This window comes from Octopus sinensis, linkage group LG22 (assembly GCF_006345805.1).
Source record: "Octopus sinensis linkage group LG22, ASM634580v1, whole genome shotgun sequence".
NCBI lineage: Eukaryota > Metazoa > Mollusca > Cephalopoda > Octopoda > Octopodidae > Octopus > Octopus sinensis.
Window position 1 is genome coordinate 21,009,434 of NC_043018.1, and position 22,223 is coordinate 21,031,656.

General features: G+C 39.1%; 2 protein-coding genes across 3 annotated transcripts; both read left to right on the forward strand.

The window, feature by feature from the left end:
* Positions 1 to 956: 956 nt before the first annotated feature.
* On the forward strand, positions 957 to 3,308 carry LOC118767510 (protein RRP5 homolog). Its single transcript, XM_036512199.1, has 3 exons — positions 957 to 1,143; positions 2,124 to 2,289; positions 2,955 to 3,308. Exons 1-3 carry the CDS (start codon positions 972 to 974, stop codon positions 3,109 to 3,111), a joined length of 495 nt encoding a protein of 164 aa, XP_036368092.1. The 5' UTR covers positions 957 to 971; the 3' UTR covers positions 3,112 to 3,308.
* A 5,467-nt stretch (positions 3,309 to 8,775) lies between these two features.
* Positions 8,776 to 20,962, forward strand: LOC115223296 (28S ribosomal protein S31, mitochondrial). Of its 2 annotated transcripts, none has more exons than XM_029793805.2 (8): positions 8,776 to 8,908; positions 11,245 to 11,361; positions 11,610 to 11,786; positions 14,559 to 14,629; positions 16,026 to 16,086; positions 17,497 to 17,564; positions 19,709 to 19,846; positions 20,696 to 20,962. In XM_029793805.2, the coding sequence occupies exons 1-8, from the start codon at positions 8,820 to 8,822 to the stop codon at positions 20,923 to 20,925; spliced, it is 951 nt and encodes a 316-aa protein (XP_029649665.1). In that variant the 5' UTR covers positions 8,776 to 8,819; the 3' UTR covers positions 20,926 to 20,962. The 2 variants fall into 2 exon arrangements, with proteins under 2 accessions (XP_029649665.1, XP_036368091.1); XM_036512198.1 differs by having other exon boundaries at positions 16,026 to 16,078; positions 17,495 to 17,564.
* The last annotated feature ends 1,261 nt before the right edge of the window (positions 20,963 to 22,223 follow it).

The following is a 22,223-nucleotide window of genomic DNA, read 5'->3' on the forward strand; positions in this document are numbered from 1 at the left end:
AACTTCCTGTGAAAAACATAAATCATCATTCATCATCATCGATTAACGTCCTCCTTCCATGCGAGCATGGGGTGTACTGTTCGACAGGAGCCAGCCGGGCAGAAACCTGCACCACATACTTCTGTGTCTGTTTTTGGCAGGGTTTTTATGGCTGGATGTCCTTCCTAACACCAACCACTCTGCAGAGTGGGCTGAATGCTTTTTACATGGTGCCAGCACTGGCCAGGTCTGTTTTGGCATGGTTTTTACCTCTGGATGCCCTTCCAAATGCCAACCACTTTACAGTGCGGACTAGATGCTTTTTAAGTGGCACCAGCACAGGCAGGGTCACCAAATATCTTTGCAAAACAAGGAATCTTTGAGAGGAGTGGAGGCATTGAAATAAAGAGTCAATAAAAATACAAATAAGAAAATGAGATATCAAAGGAGTAAACGATTGTCTTATGAGCTAATGAAGTTCATAAGATAATCGTTTATTCATTTGGCTTAGTGGTTAGAGCATTCGGCTCACGATTGGTAAGGTCATGAGTTCAATTCCCGGCGACGTGTTGAGTCCTTGAGCAAGACACCTTATTTCACATTGCTCCAGTCCACTCACCTGGCAAAAATGAGTTGTACCTTTATTTCAAAGGGTCGGCCTTGTCACGCTGAACCTCTCTGAGAACTGTGTTAGGGGTACACATATCTATGGATTGCTCATTCACTTGCACGTTAATTTCATGAGCAAGCTGTTCCGTAGATCATATCAGCTGGGACCCTTGTCGTCGTAACCGAAGGAGTGCTCCCTTTTTTTTCCCTTATTAACACTTTGTTCTGAAGCCTATGTATATTTATTTCTGCACAAGGTTATTAGCCATGCAATGCCTAAACAAAATGTTGACATCCAAATATGTAGACATGTATATAGAGACAGAGACAGAGACAGGTGTGTGCTGTTGTAACTGTTGTTGTCAATGGTAAATGTAACAAAAATGTTTCCACTTTTTCAGGCAGCAAAGGATGTTTATGATATTTTACTGAAGCGGTTCCGTAAAGAGAAGGATGTCTGGATTCACTTTGCCATATTTTGTTACAAAAACAGTTTCTTGGAGCAAGGAAGGGAACTGATTGAGAAAGCTGTACAAGTCATCGACAAGAAAAATCGTAAGTCTTGACATTTCAATCTCATGCATTTTTATTTAGACACACACACACATACACATATATATCATCATCATCATCGTTTAACGTCCGTTCTCCATGCTAGCATGGGTTGGACTGTTCGACCGGGGATCTGGGAAGCCAGAAGGCTGCACCAGGCTCCAGTCTTATCTGGCAACGTTTCTACAGCTGGATGCCCTTAGAATATATATATATTTCTTTACTACCCACAAGGGGCTAAACACAGAGAGGACAAACAAGGACAGACAAACGGATTAAGTCGATTATATGGACCCCAGTGCGTAACTGGTACTTAATTTATCGACCCCGAAAGGATGAAAGGCAAAGTCGACCTCGGCTGAATTTGAACTCAGAACGTAACGGCAGACGAAATACCACTAAGTATTTCGCCCAGCGTGCTAACGATTCTGCCAACTCGATGCCTTCATTGATATATATATATCATTTAACATTCACTTTTCCGTGTTTGCATGAGTCAGACAGAATTTATTAAGGTGGATTTTCTAGAGCTGAGTGCCTTTCCTGTCACCAACCCTCACGTGCTTCCAAGCAAGGTGATGTTTCCCAATGGCCAGGCATGCTTTACACAACAGACTGGATGTTCATTTACAGCTATCACACAATTTCAAGACAAGGGAAAACAAGCATACACACACCTACATATACACACATTCACACAATCACACGCACATGCAAATCCGCTCACGAGGCTTTGACCAGCCGAGGACTATATTAGAAAACACCTGCCTGCTCATTGGGATTGAACCCAAAACTCTCCGGTTGGCAACCAAACTTCTTAACCACACAGCCACGTCTCCTTACATTCATTACAAATACAACCGACTTCACTAAAGTACTAACAACAACTTCCACATCTCTCTTCACTATAAGATAAAAAGAAATTTTTTTTTTAAATTCACTCAAACATCAAAAGAAAAAATAAACTTTTGGTTCTTCTTCAGATGTAACATTGGTTTCTAAAATTGCACAGCTGGAATTTAAATACGGAGACACCCAGCGTGGTACGACGATATTTGAAAATATCATCAGTAATTACCCACGAAGAACAGACCTCTGGTCCATTTATATCGATATGGCAATGTCACTGGACGATAAAGAACAAATCAGGTTTGACATATTTTGCTCTTTATTTGTTGTTTAATCTTTAAATATTTAATCCGACTATATCCAGTTCGAATATTCTTGTTTTATACTTTAACCCTTTAGTGTTCAGATTATTCTGTTAAATGTAATACTTTTTCACTCAAATTGTTTTGAATTAATCATGCATTATCTTATAGCTTTAAGGTTTCAATGATGTGAATGTTTATTTTTAGAATGTCACTGTAGGTTAGGTGTGAGAGGTTGGATATCGCCAGTTTGAATATAAAACATGTATAATATATTGGGCCGGATGTGGCCGGTTTAAACACTAAAGGGTTAATTAATGAAGTTAACATTTTCGTAAACAATTTGACTTTTAAGTTAACTTCAGAAATAATTATTGGACTAATTAACTTCAATTGAATTGAAGTTAACAGATTTTATAGTTTTGGTACTTTTTAAAGGTGTTTAGATGTGGTTTAAAAGCAAAAACTGATTTCTAAATTTTTTTCTATAATAAAAATTAACGTTAACGGTTTATCCATAACTTCCGTTACATTAGGAAATAATTAACTGATTAACAGTTAACTTTTTAGTGAACAGATTAACAGTTAACTTTTCAATTAATGGCATCCACCTTTGGTTATTTTACATTAATTTCTCTTTTTTTTTTCTGACAATTCTTTCAGGCATCTCTTTCAACGAGTAACAAACTTGAGGCTTTCCTCTCGTAAAATGAAATTTTTCTACAAACGTTATTTAGACTTTGAAGAGAAGAGCGGTGACCAAGAAAGCCAAGAGGCTGTGCGCGAGAAAGCAAAGCAATACGTGAATGAACTGGGTTGAGCTGCTGTCACAGTAATTCCATTCATTGTTTGTAGATATTTCATCACAGCAACAAAGACATGAAAAATAAGTGTTGCTCGAAGCAGGATGGAGGGGAAGGATCTGATGCTGTTGGTATGGACATTTGGCACCAGATTTAAAAAAAAAAACAGACACAAAACAAAAGAAAAAGAATAAAATAAATATCTGAAGTCAAATTTTTGTTTTTGTTTTTTTTTGAAAACAGGTATGGTTTAAGGGTGGGAAGGGCATCCAACAGTAAAACAGCTCAATAATGTATATTGTGTGTGTATGTATATATATAAAAACACACACACACATAGGTGCAGACATGGTTGTGTTGTAAGAAGCTTGCTTGCTTCCCAACCACATGGTTCCAGGTTCAGTCCCACTTCATGGCACCTTGAGTGTCTTTTACTATAACTTTGGGCTGGCCAAAGTTTTGTGAGTGGATTTGGTAGATAGAAACATATCTCTGGGACATGCTCAGAGATATGTGCCACTAAGGGACATGCTCAACTGGTTACAGTCAAACAACTGACAAGCAAATCTGTGGTATTGAGCAGAATATTTGCTGTAGCCCATCTTTTATACCAAGACATTATAATTATTATTCAGGTCACTGCCTGGGGCATATGGCGTAGTGGTTAAGAGCATGGGCTACTAACCTCTGAGTTCAATTCGAAGCAGTGATCTGAATAATAATTATAATAACATCGAAAAATTCCTTAGGAATGAGAACCTAAGTTCAAACTTTCCTCAAGACACCTGATGAAGGCTGGAGGGTATATCAGCTGAAACGTTGTATTAACAACAAACAAGATGAGGAGAAATATCTGTCAAATGTAAATAATGTACATAATTCCTCATCTCTTAAATATAGAACTGTACTGATTGTCTGTTTCAGATAATCTCCCTGACGTAAGTTGTTATTCAACTTGGATATTTTGAGGGAATGAATTGTACCTGATGGACAGAACCAGACAAAGATTTTTGGTGTGGAACAGAGGAGTAAAGGCTGATCTCGAAATGTGGAACCTTATGAAGGAGATGATAGGGTACTTGAGAAGACTGCCCACGGCAACATAATTGAGATTCTAAACCAAGGTTCCATTCAAAAAGCATGGTGTGGCTGCTGGTGCCATGTAAAAAGCACCCAGTACACTCTGTAAAGTGGTTGGAATTTGGAAGGGCATCCAGCCATAGAAACCAAGCCAAAACAGGCAATGGAACCCGATGTGGCCCCTGGCCTTGCTAGTTCCTGCGTATGTCAACCATACAGATCACAGCTTTGTGGTCTGTGTAGCTCAGAACTTTGAGCTGTGGACAACTTATATTACTTCTATCTACAGGCCTACAAAATATTCTATCCAGATATGATCTGGAAAACCCTATGTGGTTTGCCCATGTCCACATAGGTGCATTTGAGAAATCCAGTTGGTACCTGTCAAGCAACTGAGCAGATTTGTGAGGCTTTTACACCTCCCTCTATCAGCTAGCCCCACCCTGCCTAGGCATGTGCCCAAGATGGCCTTCCATTTGCCCACTAGCACTAAAGAGCGTGACATCCCAAAGAAAACCTTCAAACATCTGAAGAAATCTGGCTGCCCCACCCCTGTTGAAGTGTATACAGGGACTAGTTTGAAGGCACCACTTTTGCTGTTGCTCACATCCAGGACCACCAACTTGCCCTCTAATTCCAAGAAGACCATCCATACTTTGAGATCCAGTCCTTTCCTAAACATTACTGTCACTTTGCTGCCTATTCCAGGCCAACTAAGAGATGCATAGTTCACAAAATATTCAAAAATGGGGACTAGTTTGTGTGCTTTAGAAATCCTGGTCTCACTGGCTTCTATCACATATCCAACCCTAGTGACCTGAGTTCATTGAGCAAGCGACCTTGCTTCCAGGGTGACCTCAGGCCACAGACATTTATGCAAATCACTCTGATAACCACATTTTGGCCTGAAAGTGTTGAGAGAGAAGAAAAAGGAGCAGGACTACTTACCTTTCCGGTACTGTTAGCAGCTCAGTGCCCCAGGCTCCATATCTGGTTGTGGTTTCTCTACGAAACCCTGCAAAAGTCTATTAGGGTTTCCCACATCATTGGGGGAAGTTGCCCTGATGCTTATGTAAGTCTTTACTGGCATTTGTACCAACATTAAACTTTCCAGGACCCTAAGAGTGCTGGTGTCATATATTGCACCGCCTTTCACAATTTCATTATTTCTGGCTGTGAGCCATCAAATTTTTGTTGGCTCTGTGGTTGACTGTTGTGTGTGCTTTCTTTATGGGGCAAGGTGGGGTTGCAATAGTGTTGGTGGGTGTGGTGTTGTTTCAGACATGTCTGTGTTCTTTACACTGGAGCTTTCAAGTATTGATGTAGGGGCAAGTCCTTTTGTTTTGCATTGTCTTTTTTTTTTTTGTGGTCCCTCGTCTTTGCTACAGGATGTGGAGGAACCAGTGTCTGGGGTCCGTCTCAGGGGTGCATAAGTGTACTTGTGTTTGTGTGAGCATGTGCTTGAGAGAGGGGTAGATGGAGTGCTGGTTTGGGAGAGACCCTGGGTGGTTATCTCTATTGTCTTTGTGTTTCACCTGATGAGGCTGCATGTGTGGCATATTATCTCTGTTGTTGAGGGTTTGTTTAGATAGTGGGATTGGCTTCGTGCCTCCTATCTTTTGGGGGCAGAAGGCTCTGAGGAGGCTTGTGACCCCACAAATGTTGCATTTAGGCTTGAACATGCAGTTCAACCCCTGTGTGTGTGTGTATTTATGAATGTACATATATATGAAAGATAACAGATGTACATGTGAGCGCCCACAAAGTTAAACAGAGGGTAGCATGCACACATACACACCCATGTACACCCATTGTCTTTCAGGTGCGGTCCCAGGAAGTTTTTGAAGGGAGGGCACAAGGTCAGAAGGGAATACCATTCCAGGAGAAAAGGGTTAATAACATTATTTAGAAGGACACACTTCTTTTCTAGAGGGGAGGGCACGTGCCCCTCAGGCCACCTCTTAAGTCCGTCCTTGTCTTTCATATACACGTACATACATAAATACATACGCGGTGTGGGTGAGCTTTACTATTCAAGTCATGAATATGGAAGTCACCAAAGTAAATATATAAAAAAATTTCATGGAAATTACCAATTATTACAAGTCAGACCGAAAACGAGGGATTGCCATATATATATATATATATATATATCATCATCATCATCATCGTTTAGCGTCCGTTTTCCATGCTAGCATGGGTTGGATGGTTCAACTGGGGTCTGTGAAGCCGGAAGGCTTCATCAGGCCCAGTCAGATCTGGCAGTGTTTCTACGGCTGGATGCCCTTCCTAATGCCAACCACTCTGTGAGTGTAGTGGGTGCTTTTTACATGCCACCCGCACAGGTGCCAGACGAGGCTGGCAAAAGGCCACGAACGGATGGTGCTTTTATGTGTCACCGGCAATGGGGGCCAGGCGACGCTGGCAACGGACACGAACGGATGGTGCTTTTTACGTGCCACCGGCACGAGTATATATATATATAGATATATATCCTAATAAGTAGGAAGGTAGACAAGTCACAAACGCCTTCAGGTAGATGGCCTTGCTCGATCTGTAGGAAAGGCGTAGGTAGAAACTCTATAAGATGCACCAAGTGTAAGCTATGGACACACGAGGTGCAGCAACGTCAAGGGAAGGCTAACTAGGAAGATAGTTTTTGTATGTGGCAGATGCTCAGGAGCAATAAACACTGAAAATGCGCAGAGAGCAACTTAAGCCATATTCCAGGGAGAAAAACTAGAAATAGTTGATAGCTTCCGTTACCTAGGTGACCAAGTCAGTAGCGGGGGCGGGTGTGTTGAAAGTGTAACTGCTAGAGTGAGAATAGCTTGGGCAAAGTTCAGAGAGCTCTTACCTCTGCTAGGGACAAAAGGCCTCTCGCTCAGAGTAAAAGGTAGACTGTATGATGCTTGTGTACGAACAGCCATGCTACATGGCAGTGAAACATGGGCCGTGACTGCTGAGGATATGCGTAAGCTCGCAAGAAATAAAGCCAGTATGCTCCGATGGATGTGTAATGTCAGTGTTCATACTTGACAGAGTGTAAGTACCTTGAGAGAGAAGTTGTACCTAAGAAGCATCAGTTGCGGTGTGCAAGAGAGACGTTTGCGCTGGTATGGTCATGTGGCGAGAATGGATGAAGATAGTTGTGTGAAAAAGTGCCAAACCCTAGCTGTCGAGGGAACCTGTGGAAGAGGCAGACCCAGGAAAACCTGGGATGAGATGGTGAAGCACGACCTTCGAACTTTAGGTCTCACTGAGGAAATGACTAGTGACCGAGACCTTTGGAAGCATGCTATGTGTGAGAAGACCCGGCAGGACAAGTGAGACCATCACCCATGGCCTCAGTCCACTTATGCATACCTTTCCTTCTTGGGACACAAAACCCTACTTGTGAAGACCTGTTGAGGCAAGTGAAAATCAAAAAATCAAAAATCAAAATCGATCAACATGAATGGAAATTGTAGCTGTGATACCAGTGCCGGTGGCACATAAGAGAACCATCCGAACGTGGCCGTTGCCAGTGCTGCCCCGACTGGCTTCCATGCTGGTGGCACGTAAAAAGCACCATCCGATTGTGGCTGCTGCCAGCTTCGCCTGGCCTCCGTGCCGGTGGCACGTAAAAAGCACTATCCGACCGTGGCCATTTGCCAGCCTCGTCTGGCACCTGTGCCGGTGACACGTAAAAAGCACCCACTACACTCATGGAGTGGTTGGCGTTAGGAAGGGCATACAGCCATAGAAACATTGCCAGATCAGACTGGGCCTGGCGCAGCCCTCTGGCTTCCCAGACCCCAGTTGCACCGTCCAACCCATGCCAGCATGGAAAGCGGACGCTAAACGATGATGATGATGATGATGATATATACGCTTATGAATTTGTGTCGCAAGATTCCTGATGTAGAGTCGTGTGTTGGAACAGATATTGTTGTATTTCGGGATGGTCGGTTTTTTGGGGGGTTTTTTGCCAAATAAACACACACACTATATTCGTTCTTCACCCGTTTATTACTGTTCTTATTCTAACTCCGACAATGCATTAAACTGATCAGGATCACACACGAAGACGGAAAGTGTCGCCGAGGAGGTCACAGATGCGTGACAAAAGATTTCCGGACAGTAGACATGAGGTAGAATAAGAACAGTAATAAACGAGTGAAGAACGAATATATAGTGCGTGTGTTTATTTACCCTCCTCCCTAACGACCGTCTCGAAATACAATATATGTGTGTGTGTGTGTGGAGGCGCAATGGCCCAGTGGTTAGGGCAGCAGACTCGCGGTCGTAGGATCGCAGTTTCGATTCCCAGACTGGGCATTGTAAGTGTTTATTGAGCGAAAACACCTAAAGCTCCACGGGACTCCGGCAGGGGATGGTGGTGATCCCTGCTGTACTCTTTCGCCACAACTTTCTTTCACTCTTTCTTCTGTTGGTCATTAGAAGGCTAAAACAATGCGAAACGCATTGTGACCAGCGATGTGTAGCAACATCTGATAGCCTGGTCGGTTACGGTGATATATATATATTATATTTGTAGAGCTATCTTTTTGAACATCGCGATGGTGGTGAGGTTTTCTTTTTTTCTCTTTCGTTTCTAATTAAGAGTCAATTTCGTAATTCCTTATTTACTTCCCTTGTTAACATGGCGAAGTTCCTCGATTCCCGGTTTTTACCAATTTTCTGTCGTTTATCTCACAGAATTTATCGAAACTCCTTCAAATCTGTCTTACAGTAAGTATCAGTTTTTCCCCCAGGTATATACTAAATATAGGCCTACCTGTCGTCTTGACACGCCTTTCTCAATTTCTTGATGTATTTCAAATGTAAAACCATAATTAACCTTGAAAATGTTTTTGCTTAACAGAGAAAGTTGTCTTTAATTATATCCGATGCTTTCTCGTTTAAAATTTTGATATTTTTTAAAAATTTAACGTTTTAAGGAATAAAATATAAACAAAATTTGATTCTATCTGTATGTCCTGTTAATTTTAGCAAATTTTACCTGAAATATAACTCAATTATTTTACCTGTTAAACTTATCGGATGAACTGAGCCAGACTTTGTTTCCTCATAAGATGCAGAAAAATAGAGATTTTATAATGAAAATTTTTACAAATACCTTTCAAATAGTGTAGATTACAATTATAGCGGAATTTAATGTAAAAAGAAAATTGGTGGGGACTTATATATATACTGAAGATTTCATTTGAATGAAACAGTTCTAGTCCTGTAGAAGCTCCTTCTATAAAATAAATTAATTTACTCTGCTATGTATTGAGTACCTTATTTACTGTGGTTAACCCCGACTCAACCCGGGACCTACATATATATATATATATATATATATATACTGATACACATCACTTAATTTTTGTGTTGATATATATGTGATGTGTGTCAGTAAGAATGTCTATGCGCCTATTAATTTTCCGCATTAAAATCCGATACCATCGTAATATACACTATCTGAAAGGTATTAGTAGAAAATTTCATTAAAAAGTATCCGTTCTTATAAAAGTTATGAAGAAACGGAATCAGCGGGGCACACTTGTGTATGTATGCCAATGTTTAGATTTCTTTGTGTGTGTGTTTTCCTTTTAAAATAGAAAAAAAAAATGTATTTTTATTATTATTATTATTATTTATTATTAAATGAAGAGAGTTAAATATACTTTATGCTTTATATTTGAGACAGTATTTGAGGTGCAACACATCTTTATTTGGTCGCTAGATATCTCAGATTTGTACAACGTTTATCCGAATAAAAGACACGTGTTTTCTGCAGGGTTTTTAATATTACGATAATGTCTATAATATTTCTTTATTTTCCATTATTTTAAAGTCGAATACTTTAAAAGAAAACACCTAATTTTATATAACATTTGATTAAGTTGCTGAATCCATAAGTAAACAACGTCTTCCTTCCATAGAAGCGACAAATTATATCCTTCACCCAATTAACAAAATACTACGATTAATTAAACCGCGTTAATTACTATGTTATTGTATATTTTATACTAGACATAAAGCTGCTCACCTCAGTATTTTTGTAGACGTTTAGTTATTTATTCTATTCATAAAAGTGTAAATAATAATAATATGTTATGGGAGACAATGAGGGAACCTGTGGTTGCTGAGACTAATGGAATAAACTTAATTACCTTTTTTTGTGCTATATTTTATAAAAATATTAGACTTAGAATTTTTGTGGAGTTCAGCATGTTTGTATATGGTCCCTCTTTGGCGGAGGTAAGCTGGCAGAAACGTTAGCACGTTTCGGGGTCGATAAATTAAGTACCAGTTACGCACTGGAGTCGATATAATCGACTTAATCCGTTTGTCTGTCCTTGTTTGTCCCCTCTGTGTTTAGCTCCTTGTGGGTAATAAAGAAATAGGTAAAGAATACGTACACCACCCATTTTCGGCGCAACAAAAACCCTAATCCTAACCCCAACACCGGGTGTACGTATTCATTACTTTCGTCCCCCTCTTTTGTATCGAAGATCTTTGATTACGTTCATGCTTCGATAAGTTTTCCGAATATTTTATGAAAGACTAGCAGTATCGCCCGGCGTTGCTCGGGTTTGTAAGGGAAATAACTATATAAGCATTTTTAGAGAGTTATAGCCAAAAAATGCATTAAAAATGGGGAAAAAATGATGGTAAATTTTTTTTTAAATCGTTGACTCTTCGTAGACATTTTTAGAGAGTTACTTCCCTTATATAATAGCGAAAACAATGCATTAAAATGGAAAAAAAATTATGGTAATTTTTTTTTTAAATCGTAGACTCATCATAGACGCGTGCTAATACCCAGAAGGGCTCAATATGAATCGCGACTATAAGATACCCGGTTTTGGTTAAACTGCACCGCAAAATGTGGGAGTAGTTAGGAATCTAAATCATAGGAGACAGACAGCACACAACCTCACTTTTATATATAAAGATTTATTAAATACGTTTCAAGCTTTCTTTCTTTTTTGTCATTTTTCGTCGTCTGCTTTGGTTTCTTTGGATTAAATTTATCAACTGTCGTTTTAATTATATCGTAAAATGATTGTTTTCAGATTGCAGCAACAGCAAACCCATCTATCTAAATGCAAAGCTCGGCACCTTTGCTCAAGTCCTGTTTTACAAAAAGAAAAGCGAAACAAAATTTCTGACGAAGAAGATACACCAAAAAAGTAAGTTTTAAATCTTAAATAAGACCGGAGTTTGTTTTTTTTTTTGGGGTGGGGGGGCATTTATTTCAGAACTGGCATAAATATCTTTTACCTTTTACTTGTTTTAATCATTAGACTGCGGCCATCCTGGAGCACCGCCTTGGAGGGTCTGTAGTCGGACAAATCGACCACAGGATTTTTCAAAGCCTGGTACTTATTCTGTAGGTCTCTTTTGTCAAATACTAATTTGTGTAAAATTTCCTCTTCAGAAATGCTGGTGACATCAGTGAAGAGTTGGCAACCGCTGCCAAAGAAGTTGCTGAGTCTTTACCAGGAGATCCTTTACAAACTCAGTCTCAGTTACTACAGAGGTTGCAGGCTCATAATGTGCTATCAGAATCCCAAAAGACAAATGCAGCTGATGCGAAACCTAGCTTAAGCATTGAGTAAGTAAAAATTTCTGAATGTTACTTTTTTTTATTTCTGTATTTCAAAAGTCCGTTTGTAATCATCTCATTTGATAGTGTTAGATTAATCCTTTCGTCATCATCACCTTCAAACGTCTGCTTTCCATGCTGGCATGAGTTGGATGGTTTGACTGGGGACTGGCAAGCCAGAAGGCTGCAACAGGTTCCAGTCTGATCTGGCAAGGTTTCTACAGCTGGATGCCCTTCCTGACCCCAACCACTCAGAGAGTAGTGGGTTCTTTTTACATCCACTGGCTAGTCAGGTAGCACTGGCATCGACCACACTTGAATGGTGCTTTTTACATGCTACTGGCATGGGTGCCAGTCATGCAGTAGTGGCATCCGCCACGACAATGATTTCACTTGACTCAACAGGTGTTCTCAAGCACAGTATATAATGCCCAATGATTGAAGGGTACTCTTAAATGGGCTGGTTATGTGACACTGTCATAGACCATAGCTACAGTCTCACTTGGCTTGGTGGATCTTCTCAAGCACAGCATATCTCCAAAGGACTCAGTCACTTGTCATTGCCTCGATGAGGCCCAATATGCAAAGGTTGTGCTTCACCACCTCATCCATACCATACTATTTCCTTACCATGTTTTTATTGAATGGTAACTAACTTACAAATTAGCACTCCGTCAGTTCCAGTTGATCTGATCAATGGAACAACCTGTTTGTGAAATTAACTTACAAGTGGCTGAGCACTCCATGGACGTATACCCTTAAAGTAGTTCTTAAGGAGATTCAGCATGACACAGAGTGTGACAAGGCTGGCTCTTTGAAATACAAGTACTACTCATTTTTGCCAGCTGAGTGAACCGTATCAGGACAATTATGCACCAACCCAATAGCTTCCTAAATTTTTTCCTTCACATTCTTACTATGACTGCTCTGTATTTGGAACACCCATCTCCACTATTAATTAGGTTACCTCCTCCTCTCAGAGGATCTTTGTCTTGTGAATTACTTGGTGACCCTGCCAGTGTTGGTACCATGTAAAAAGCATCCAGTCAACACTGTAAAGTGGTTGGCATCAGGAATGGCATCCAGCAGTAAAAACCACACCAAAGCAAACCTCAATAGTGTTGGTGCCATGTAAAAAAAAACATCCAGTCCACTTTGTAAAGTGGTTGGCATTAGGAAGGGCATCTAGCATTAAAAACCATGCTAAAACAGACAGTGAAGCCCCTGTCAAACCGTCCAACCCATGCCAGCATGGAAAGTGGATGTTAAGTGATGATAATGGTGCAGTGCTGCCACCAGTGACCACAGCTATAGTCTTTCAGGTATTGGAAGGAATTTCTTTTTAGTGGTTTTCTAACTGTGTAATAATCTTGTGCACCTGCCTCATATAGAATCTGCCATCACAGTCAGCTTACCTGTGATCCTGCTGTGTTTCCTGTCTATCTGTAGCTTTTATATCAAGTACACTGTATGGAATTTCTAGCTACTCTTTTTTGAGCAATCACATCCTAGATGATGACAGAACTCTCTTCTTTCTTTCTAACTAAAGCTTTTATCTTTGGTTTTCTTTACTTGTACTTGCGAAGGCCTACACCCGAGATGGATTGAACCAGCTCCAACCAATGAGTTCACCACATTTCTTATGGATGACAACTACATCTGATGGTTAGCCCTAACATTCTAACAGGCAAAGTAGTGCAAGTTGCCAAAATTCTCCAGCTTGCAATTTTGACAAAAGCCACACAGGGAGAGCAAAAAGCATGTCGGATAGTGCAGACACCGTAGCTGTAGTCATTTATCATTGAGGTGTAGAGGTCATGTTTGGAAATTCAGTGAGAGTACAAGTTCACATGTGGTCTTTGGTTACATACATACATACACACTTTGAGACAGTGTGATCCATAGCAGTTCATCTTGTCATCCATTGTCAATCATCACAGAGGATTCACTGACCAAGTCACCGCCAGTTATCAGAGTAGATGTAGCCTGGGTTTAAAGTGGGTGGTACTCCTGCTAGTTGACCCATAGCTGGGACCCTAACAGATGCTACTACTCCTGGTCAGAGTAAACCTGGGAACAACAGTGGCTAAGAAGTGGTTCCACACACCTTAAAAACCTTAGAGCTCCTGAACCAGTCCCACTATTGGATGCAGTTTAAAGACTTACCCAGGATTACTTTGGTTTACTTTGAGGCTTCTTGACTCTAATCTTTGCCCCCATGTTTAGAATTTCTGTTTGCTTTCATATCATTAATTGTACTTATACCTGTTAGCTGTCATCAGGTTATCAATATTTTTTTTTTTTATAATAAAGATAAACAGAGGTCTCAAGGTCTCTAAATTACTATACCTTATATGAAATAATTTAATTGATTGGAAATACTTGCAAAAAACAAATTCACACAGCTGGATCAATTTAATCAAATTGAAAATAAGAAACTGATTCAAAGATGTGTAATGATGACTCAAAGAGTTTTTTTAAATACCCAGGTAAACTCATACAGGGTGCAGCAGAAAGGTTTCCTCAATATCAGTTTATTAACCTTTGAAATTGGGGCAACCTATCTACCACACCCTGTATTTCTTTATTAGTCTGGAAACTTCCTTCATATGCTGTTGTGTCTGGGGAGAGTCATTTTCTTTTTGTGCCTTATAACACACTCACTGGTAAAATTTCCACTTATTTCTTACTTTTATTTTCCTAAAATTTTCGTTGCATCTTGGCAACCTTTACAATAGTCTTCAATCTCATGTTAATGTTTTTTTTTTTTTTATTTTTTAGAAATTTATTTGCTGGGATGAAAGTTATCAAAGAGAAAGCATCATATTCAGGAAAAGAAATGAAAACTGATTGTGAGTAAAATTCTAAAAATGTCTTGAATGTATGTGCATTTATTAATCCTTTTGATACCAACTCGTCTGAGAGTACTCCTGGTTCTGTGATACAAACTTCAAGTCTTAATGTGATCTAAATTAAAGCCTTCCATCAAAATTTCTTGTTAGTTTATATTCCAAACACCAGCTTCATAATGACAGTTATTTTACTAAAGTCATCATTATTTACAAAATTAATAGAAACAAAAGCAGTGTATTTTAACAGGAATATGGTAACAAAAGAATTAAAGAGTGAAGAAAAAACATTTAGCATATAAAGCGCATCTTTCATATGGCTTTATCAGTGGAGCCATAACTGAAAAGAAAATTAAAGAGAAAGATGCTTAGGTGATTACAAACAGTTTTGTAATTAATTTTCAAGTTATGCCAGCATGGAACATGGACATTAAATGATGATAACATTCTGTCAAGGTGTTTAAGGCAATATTTATTACTATCACATAAAGAGGGCAGCATAACAGAGAAATAGACCTCAATTTAAATTATATAACTGCATAAAAACAGAACATGGGGAAGAAGAAATAGAAATTACAAATGATTATTCCTATTATCTTACAATTGTAAAGATTCTCTACAATTAAAATTATAGATTTATGCCTTAAGGTTTCACTGTGTGTGCGTGCTTGCTTACAGTGATGGATTCGAAGGTTTCATTTACTTACGACTTGATTTCTTAATTTCACCAGAGTACAAATACCTATAATGGTGATAGTTAAAAAAAATTAATTAAAATAAAATGGAACTTATAAATTTCCCGATTAGCAAGTGGTCATATTATTTTGTTCACTTTCTTTTGCATATGAATCAATCCTCGACTGTGTGTGTATAGATCATGGTGTACCTGTTCGCGTAGATACGTGTGTGTACACCGATGGATTTGAGGGTTTCGTTTATTTACGAGTTGATTTCTGAACTTCACCAGAGTATAAATGATACTTTAAAAAAAAAAATTAATTCACTTCAATTAAAAAGCATGGGTAAGCAACACAGGGTATGCATTGCCCCTCCAATGCCTTTTTTCTTTTTTTTTGTAAGTGTCTTTGTTGTAGTTGGTGGTGATATTGCTACAATGACAGCTTAGTCATTGTTAGTATGACATGACACCTTTAGACACTAGGAAATCAAATGAATCACACATTTATTGAAATTACTCAATCATATAGTCAATGAAAGCATAGAAAAGATATTTTTAGTCCAGGGGACAACAAAAAGAATGGTGCTCATATTTCTTCTATTTTGGTGCATTGAATGCAAATCAAAACGCTGTATTTCTTTTAGAATTTCTTTGGAAGATATCCTTCCAGTGTCTTAAAATCAAAGTTAAATTTTCTTTTCCTTTTTCCTCACTGAACAGCTCAGACACCTCAAATGAAGAGACAAATGCCCAAGTCAATCATCCATACTGAAACAGATAGGTAACAGTAAATTTTACTATTTGGAATGTATGAGTGTGTGTGTGTGTCTAAATACACGTGTCTAAATAAATTCCTGTTCGAGTCAATACAGAATTACAGATAGTATTTATAGAATTTTGATTTACTGTTGGGTGACTTCTGGCCAACCCTGTATATAAAACATATATTTTCGGAGACACCCTTCGGTCACGACACAGACCATGGGATTGCACCTAGAAAGTTACCCTCCTAGACAAGTCCGGGCGAGGTTGTTTATGGAAGACCAGCAGTCGCCCATGCATACCAGCCGCCCCTCTCCACGCCACCAGTGTTATCCAAGGGAAGGACAAAGGTCGATACAGCTTGGCACCTGTGACGTCGCAACTCATTTCTACAGCTGAGTGAACTGGAACAACGTGAAATAAAGTGCCTTGCTCAAGAACACAACACGCAGCCCGGTCCGGGATTCGAGCTCACAACCTCACAATTGTAAGCTCGACGCTCTAACCACTGAGCCATGCGCCTTCACATATATTTATTATTATTATTATTTATAAGGCAGCAAACTGGCAGAATTGTCAGTTTGCTGGACAAAATGCTTTGTGACAATCCATTCATCTTTATGCTCTGAGGTCAATTTCTACCAAAATGGGTTTTTCTTGTTCATCACACTTTAGGGGTCGATACATTAAGTACCAATTGAATACCAGAGTCAACGTAATTGATTCCCCCCCCCCAACACACACAGACACAAATTTCAGCCCCCATGCTTATTGTAGAAAGGATTATTGTTATAATTAAGGTGGCAAGCTGGTAGAATCATTAGCGTGTCGGGCAAAGTACTCAGCCACATTTCATCCATCATTATGTTCTGAGTTCAAATTCCACCGAAGTCAACTTTGCCTTTCATCCTTTCAGGGTTGATAAAATAATCCTTTGGTGTTTAAGCCGGCCATATCTGGCCCAAATATCCTACATGTTTTACATTCAAACTGGCCATATCTGGCCCAAATATCCTACATGTTTTACATTCAAACTGGTCATATCTGGCCCCTCACACCTAACCTACATTGACATTCTAAGAATAAACTATCACACCATTGAAACTTCAAAGCTGTAAGATAATGTATGATTAATTAAAAACAATTCGAGTGATAAAAGTATTACATTTAACAGATTAATCTGAACACTAAAGGGTTAAATACCAGTAAAACACTGGGGTCAATGTAATCAGCTAGTCTCCTCCCCCAAAATTTCAGGCCTTGTGCCTCTAGTAGAAAAGATTATTATTATTATTATTAATGTAACCATATGTAATTTTTTTTCTTACCTGTGCCTAAATCATTATATGCTGGTTTCCCATGTTTCCTGAAATCTTCCAAAATTCCCAAGAATGTGAAATGTTTAATACATTCTCTTGTTTTTACACAGCACAAAGATATTTTCTGCTCCCGGCCTTAAAATTTTTGACAAAGTTACACACCCTCCACCTGAACCAGGTAATTTCTTTTTTGTTTTTCCTAAGTTGCAATTTCAGAATTATTTCCGAGGGTGAGAGCTGCAAACCCTAATTACTGTCTACTAGTACATCACCCGATTTTTTTGAGCCTGGAATAAATTACATTTTGTTTCACTGCAGTCATCATCATCATCACCACCATCATTTAATGTCTGTTGTCCATGCTGGCATGGGTTGGACAATTTGATCATAGCTGCCAAGCTGGAAGGCTGCACCAGGCTCCAGTCTGCTTTGGCATGGGTTCTACGGCTGGATGCCCTTCCTTAAGCCAACCACTTTACAGAGTGTGCTGGGTGCTTTTATGCGGAACCAGCACAGGTGCCATTATACAGAACTGGCACGATTGCTTTTTATGTCACATAGACACAGAACTCTTGTAGGCCAATCCTTTTCACCAGTGGGAGTGGCCTTAACACTTCAGCTGTGTAGTACAGGTCTTGTTGAGTACAGCAAGGCGCCAGGTATCTCGGTCTTTCGTCATCTCCTCTGTAAGATTCAGCATCCTGGAGTTGTCCTTCAGTGAAATGAAAGAAATATTTAATCGAATAAAATACTTACCTTATTTGCTGGTATATAAGTCGACATAGTGTATCCTACAGTTCTATATTTAAGAGACGAGGAATTATGTACCTTATTTACATTTGACGGATATTTGTCCTCATCTTGTTTTTTGTTAGCACAATGTTTCGGCTGATATACCCTCCAGCCTTCATCAGGTGTCTTGAGGAAATTTCAAACCTGGGTTCTCATTCTTAAGGTATTTTTTGTTGTCCTTATTCAGATCACTGCCTGGAATCAAACTCAGAATCTTGGGGTTAGTAGCCTGCACGCTTAACTACTATGCCATGGGCATATGGCATAGTGGTTAAGAGCACGGGTTACTAACCCCAAGATTCTGAGTTTAATTTCAGGCAGTGACCTGAATAATAATAATAATAATAATAATAATGTCATCAAAAAATACCTTAGGAATGAGAACCCAGGTTTGAAATTTTCCCAAGGCACCTGATGAAGGCTGGAGGGTATGTCAGCCAAGATGTTGTCTGATAGGGAATTAACCTTGTCTTAAAGCGAAGGGGAAAAATCTACATTGGAGGGTTGCAGGCTGATACAGGAAGGGTCAGCAAATTATGCATTGTATCAATGCCAGTGATTTTACATGCTTTTATGAAAATGACTGAAGCACAGTTCTTGAAATTATCTATAAGAAATTGATCAACTATCTTTTTGAAATGATAGAAGGAGAGGAACTGAGGTGAGTGGAAGTATTTATGAATCAAGGTTATTTGTGAGTTGGGAAGACTAAGGTCAGTTTGAGGTAAAAATGTAGGTAAATGGAGTGATTGTTATTTATGTTTGATGTGTAGTTATTGTCGTGTGTGTAAGTGCTTGTGCCTCCTAACAGAGGGAATATATATAGATCATCATCATCGTTTAACGTCCGCTTTCCATGCTGGCATGGGTTGGACGGTTCAACTGGGGTCTGGGAAGCCAGAAGGCTGCACCAGGCCCAGTCTGATGTGACAGTATTTCTACAGCTGGATGCCCTTCCTAATGCCAACCACTCCGTGAGTGTAGTGGGTGCTTTTTACGTGCCACCTGCACAGGTGCCAGGCAAGGCTGGCAAACGGCTGCAATTGGATGGTGCTTTTTACGTGCCACCGGCACGGAGGCCAAATGAAGCTGGCAACGACCACGATCGGATGGTGCTTTTTACGTGTCACTGGCACATATATATATATATATATATATTTGTGTTTGTCTCCCCACCATTACTTGTTGGTATGTTTACATCTTTGTAACTTAGCGATTTGGCAAAAGAGGTCAATAGAATAAGTACTAGGCTTACAAAGAATAAGTCCTGGGGTCGATTTCTTTGACTAAAAACCCTTTAACATGGTGCTCTATTATGACTGAAACAAGTAAAAGAATATTTAAAATAAGTAATCTTTAGGTAAGGGTTTAGTGACAAGGACATCTAGCATATATTTCTCCAACCCTTACTAGCAGGAAAAAAATGGATATGAAAACAAGCAATATAAATGCACTTTTTTTTTCTTGCAGTCAACCAGTTTCTAAAATGTTCTATGGCTGAGCTATTTAATTTTCTTTTCTTTACAACAGAGAAACAAAGCCTGTGGGATGAAATAAATGAAGAAACCTTAGCTACCACTCCTCTATTCCCTTCAAATGCTTTTGAAGAAATGGCTATTTGGACGAAAGAAGGAAAATACTGGACATTCCCAATCAATAATGAAGCCGGTCAGTTTAATACTCTTTTACTCTTTTACTTGTTTCAGTCATTTGACTGCGGCCATGCTGGAGCACCGCCAGTACTTATTCTATCGGTCTCTTTTGCCGAACTGCTAAGTGACGGGGACGTAAACACACCAGCATCGGTTGTCAAGCAATGCTAGGGGGACAAACACAGACACAAACATATGTATGGAAATAGCTAGAAATGTTAAAGAAATAAACTACCTCTTTATCTAACCCCACTGAAGCATAGCTGAGCTCATTTAGTCAACAACAACTACAACAACAATGTGCTCTTACCTACAAAGATCTAGATCAGGTTTGGGCGACCTTTTCCAAGAAGCAGACCATATAAGACATGGTTCATCAAACAGGCTACACTACTGGAAAAGTCAATGAAATTATTTGTTGGGCGTACCATTCAAAAAGTCCCCTATGCCACAGTTTGCTCATTACTGATCTAGACACAACAAAACACCAGAAATATACCACCAAACATACAAATATGTATATATATATATATATATATATATATACACACAAGGAATTAAACAATAAGCAAGAGGAAGATGAAGAATAAGAATAACCAGATATCAAAATGAAATGAGGATATTTAAGGTTAAATCTCCTAACTTATTGGTAAGGGTATGTTTCAAAACAATAATTATTTTGCATCATCATCATCATTATTTAATGTCTGTCTTCCATGCTGACATGGATGGACTGGACAGTTTGATATGGGCTGGCAAGCCAAAGGACTGCACCAAACTCCAGTTTTTGCATGGTTTTTATGGCTTGATGCCCTTCCTGATACCAACATATTTCTTTTTAATCTATTTATTTTGTTATTTCTAGGTTGGGAAGAAGAAATAAACACAGGATTCCATGAACACGTCTTTCTAGAAGATTTGATTGCTGATTTCCCCTCAAAAGGACCAATTCGTCACTTTATGGAATTAGTCATTACAGGACTTTCAATGAGCCCTTATTTAACAGTCCAACAAAAGAAGGACCATATTTCCTGGTTTAAGAATTATTTTGAAGAAAAACGACACTTACTTAAAGAGGAATTGGCTTTAAAATAATAAAAGAAAAATTCATAATCAACAAAAAAATGCATTACAATATTGTTTCATTATTTGTTTTTATTTAAATTTGATAATAAATATTTAGAATGAAATTATATTAGTTTTTTTTTTTTTTTTGCCAAATTAAAAATTTGTAATTTTTATGTATGAAACAGATTTATTTTCTTAAGCTAATTGGAAATAGGTGTTTATCTGTTGACATATTTCCATCTAAACATTAATTTGTTTAAAAAATACAAGGCGCAGGAGTGGCTGTGTGGTAAGTAGCTTGCTAACCAACCACATGGTTCCGGGTTCAGTCCCACTGCGTGGCATCTTGGGCAAGTGTTTTCTGCTATAGCCCCGGGCCGACCAATGCCTTGTGAGTGGATTTGGTAGACGGAAACTGAAAGAAGCCCGTCGTATATATGTATATATATATATGCATGTGTGTGTGTTTGTGTTTGTCCCCCTAGCATTGCTTGACAACCGATGCTGGTGTGTTTACGTCCCCGTCATTTAGCGGTTCGGCAAAAGAGACCGATAGAATAAGTACTGGGCTTACAAAGAATAAGTCCCGGGGTCGATTTTCTCGACTAAAGGCAGTGCTCCAGCATGGCCGCAGTCAAATGACTGAAACGTAAAAGAGTAAAAGAGATACAGTCGTGGTTGTGTGGTTAAGAAGTTTGCTTGATTAGGAATATCAGTAAGTAACAGTGAAGTGAAATTACAAATGCTGTGTCCTGTCAGTTAGATTTAGGTTTATTCTGCTTGTATGTATGTGTTACATAAGAGAAAAACATGTAATAATTGAACTAGAAAAAAGATGGATTTCATAAATGAACTTTTGCTTGTTCCTCAAGTTGTAATCCAGTGACTTAGTGTTTGGCTCTGGCTTAGTATTAACGCTCATATCAGAACTGAGAAGCTAGAAAAATGAGTGTATCATATAGTAGACTAGCTTTAAGGAATCCAGGTGACTGTGATGGCACTGAAGAGGTGAAGGGGAACATCCATTTGTCACTGTTCCTTTTGACGTTTGGATAGGCGGTATATCGTGAGCGAAGCTAGAAGAATAGATTTAGGGAATCCAGGCGACTGTGCAATGGCACTGAAAAGGCCACAGATGAAGTGGAAGACCCATTTGTCATGGTTTCTTTTGACATTTGAATAGGCTGTATGCCCAAGGAGAATTGAAAGATTCAGTTTCAAATCTGAAGCAGGGTGAGAGCAGAGATTCCAATGCTTTATTACAGGAATGGAAGGAAAGGCAACAGTAATAGTCCAATGAAATTACAAATGATGTATCCTGTTTG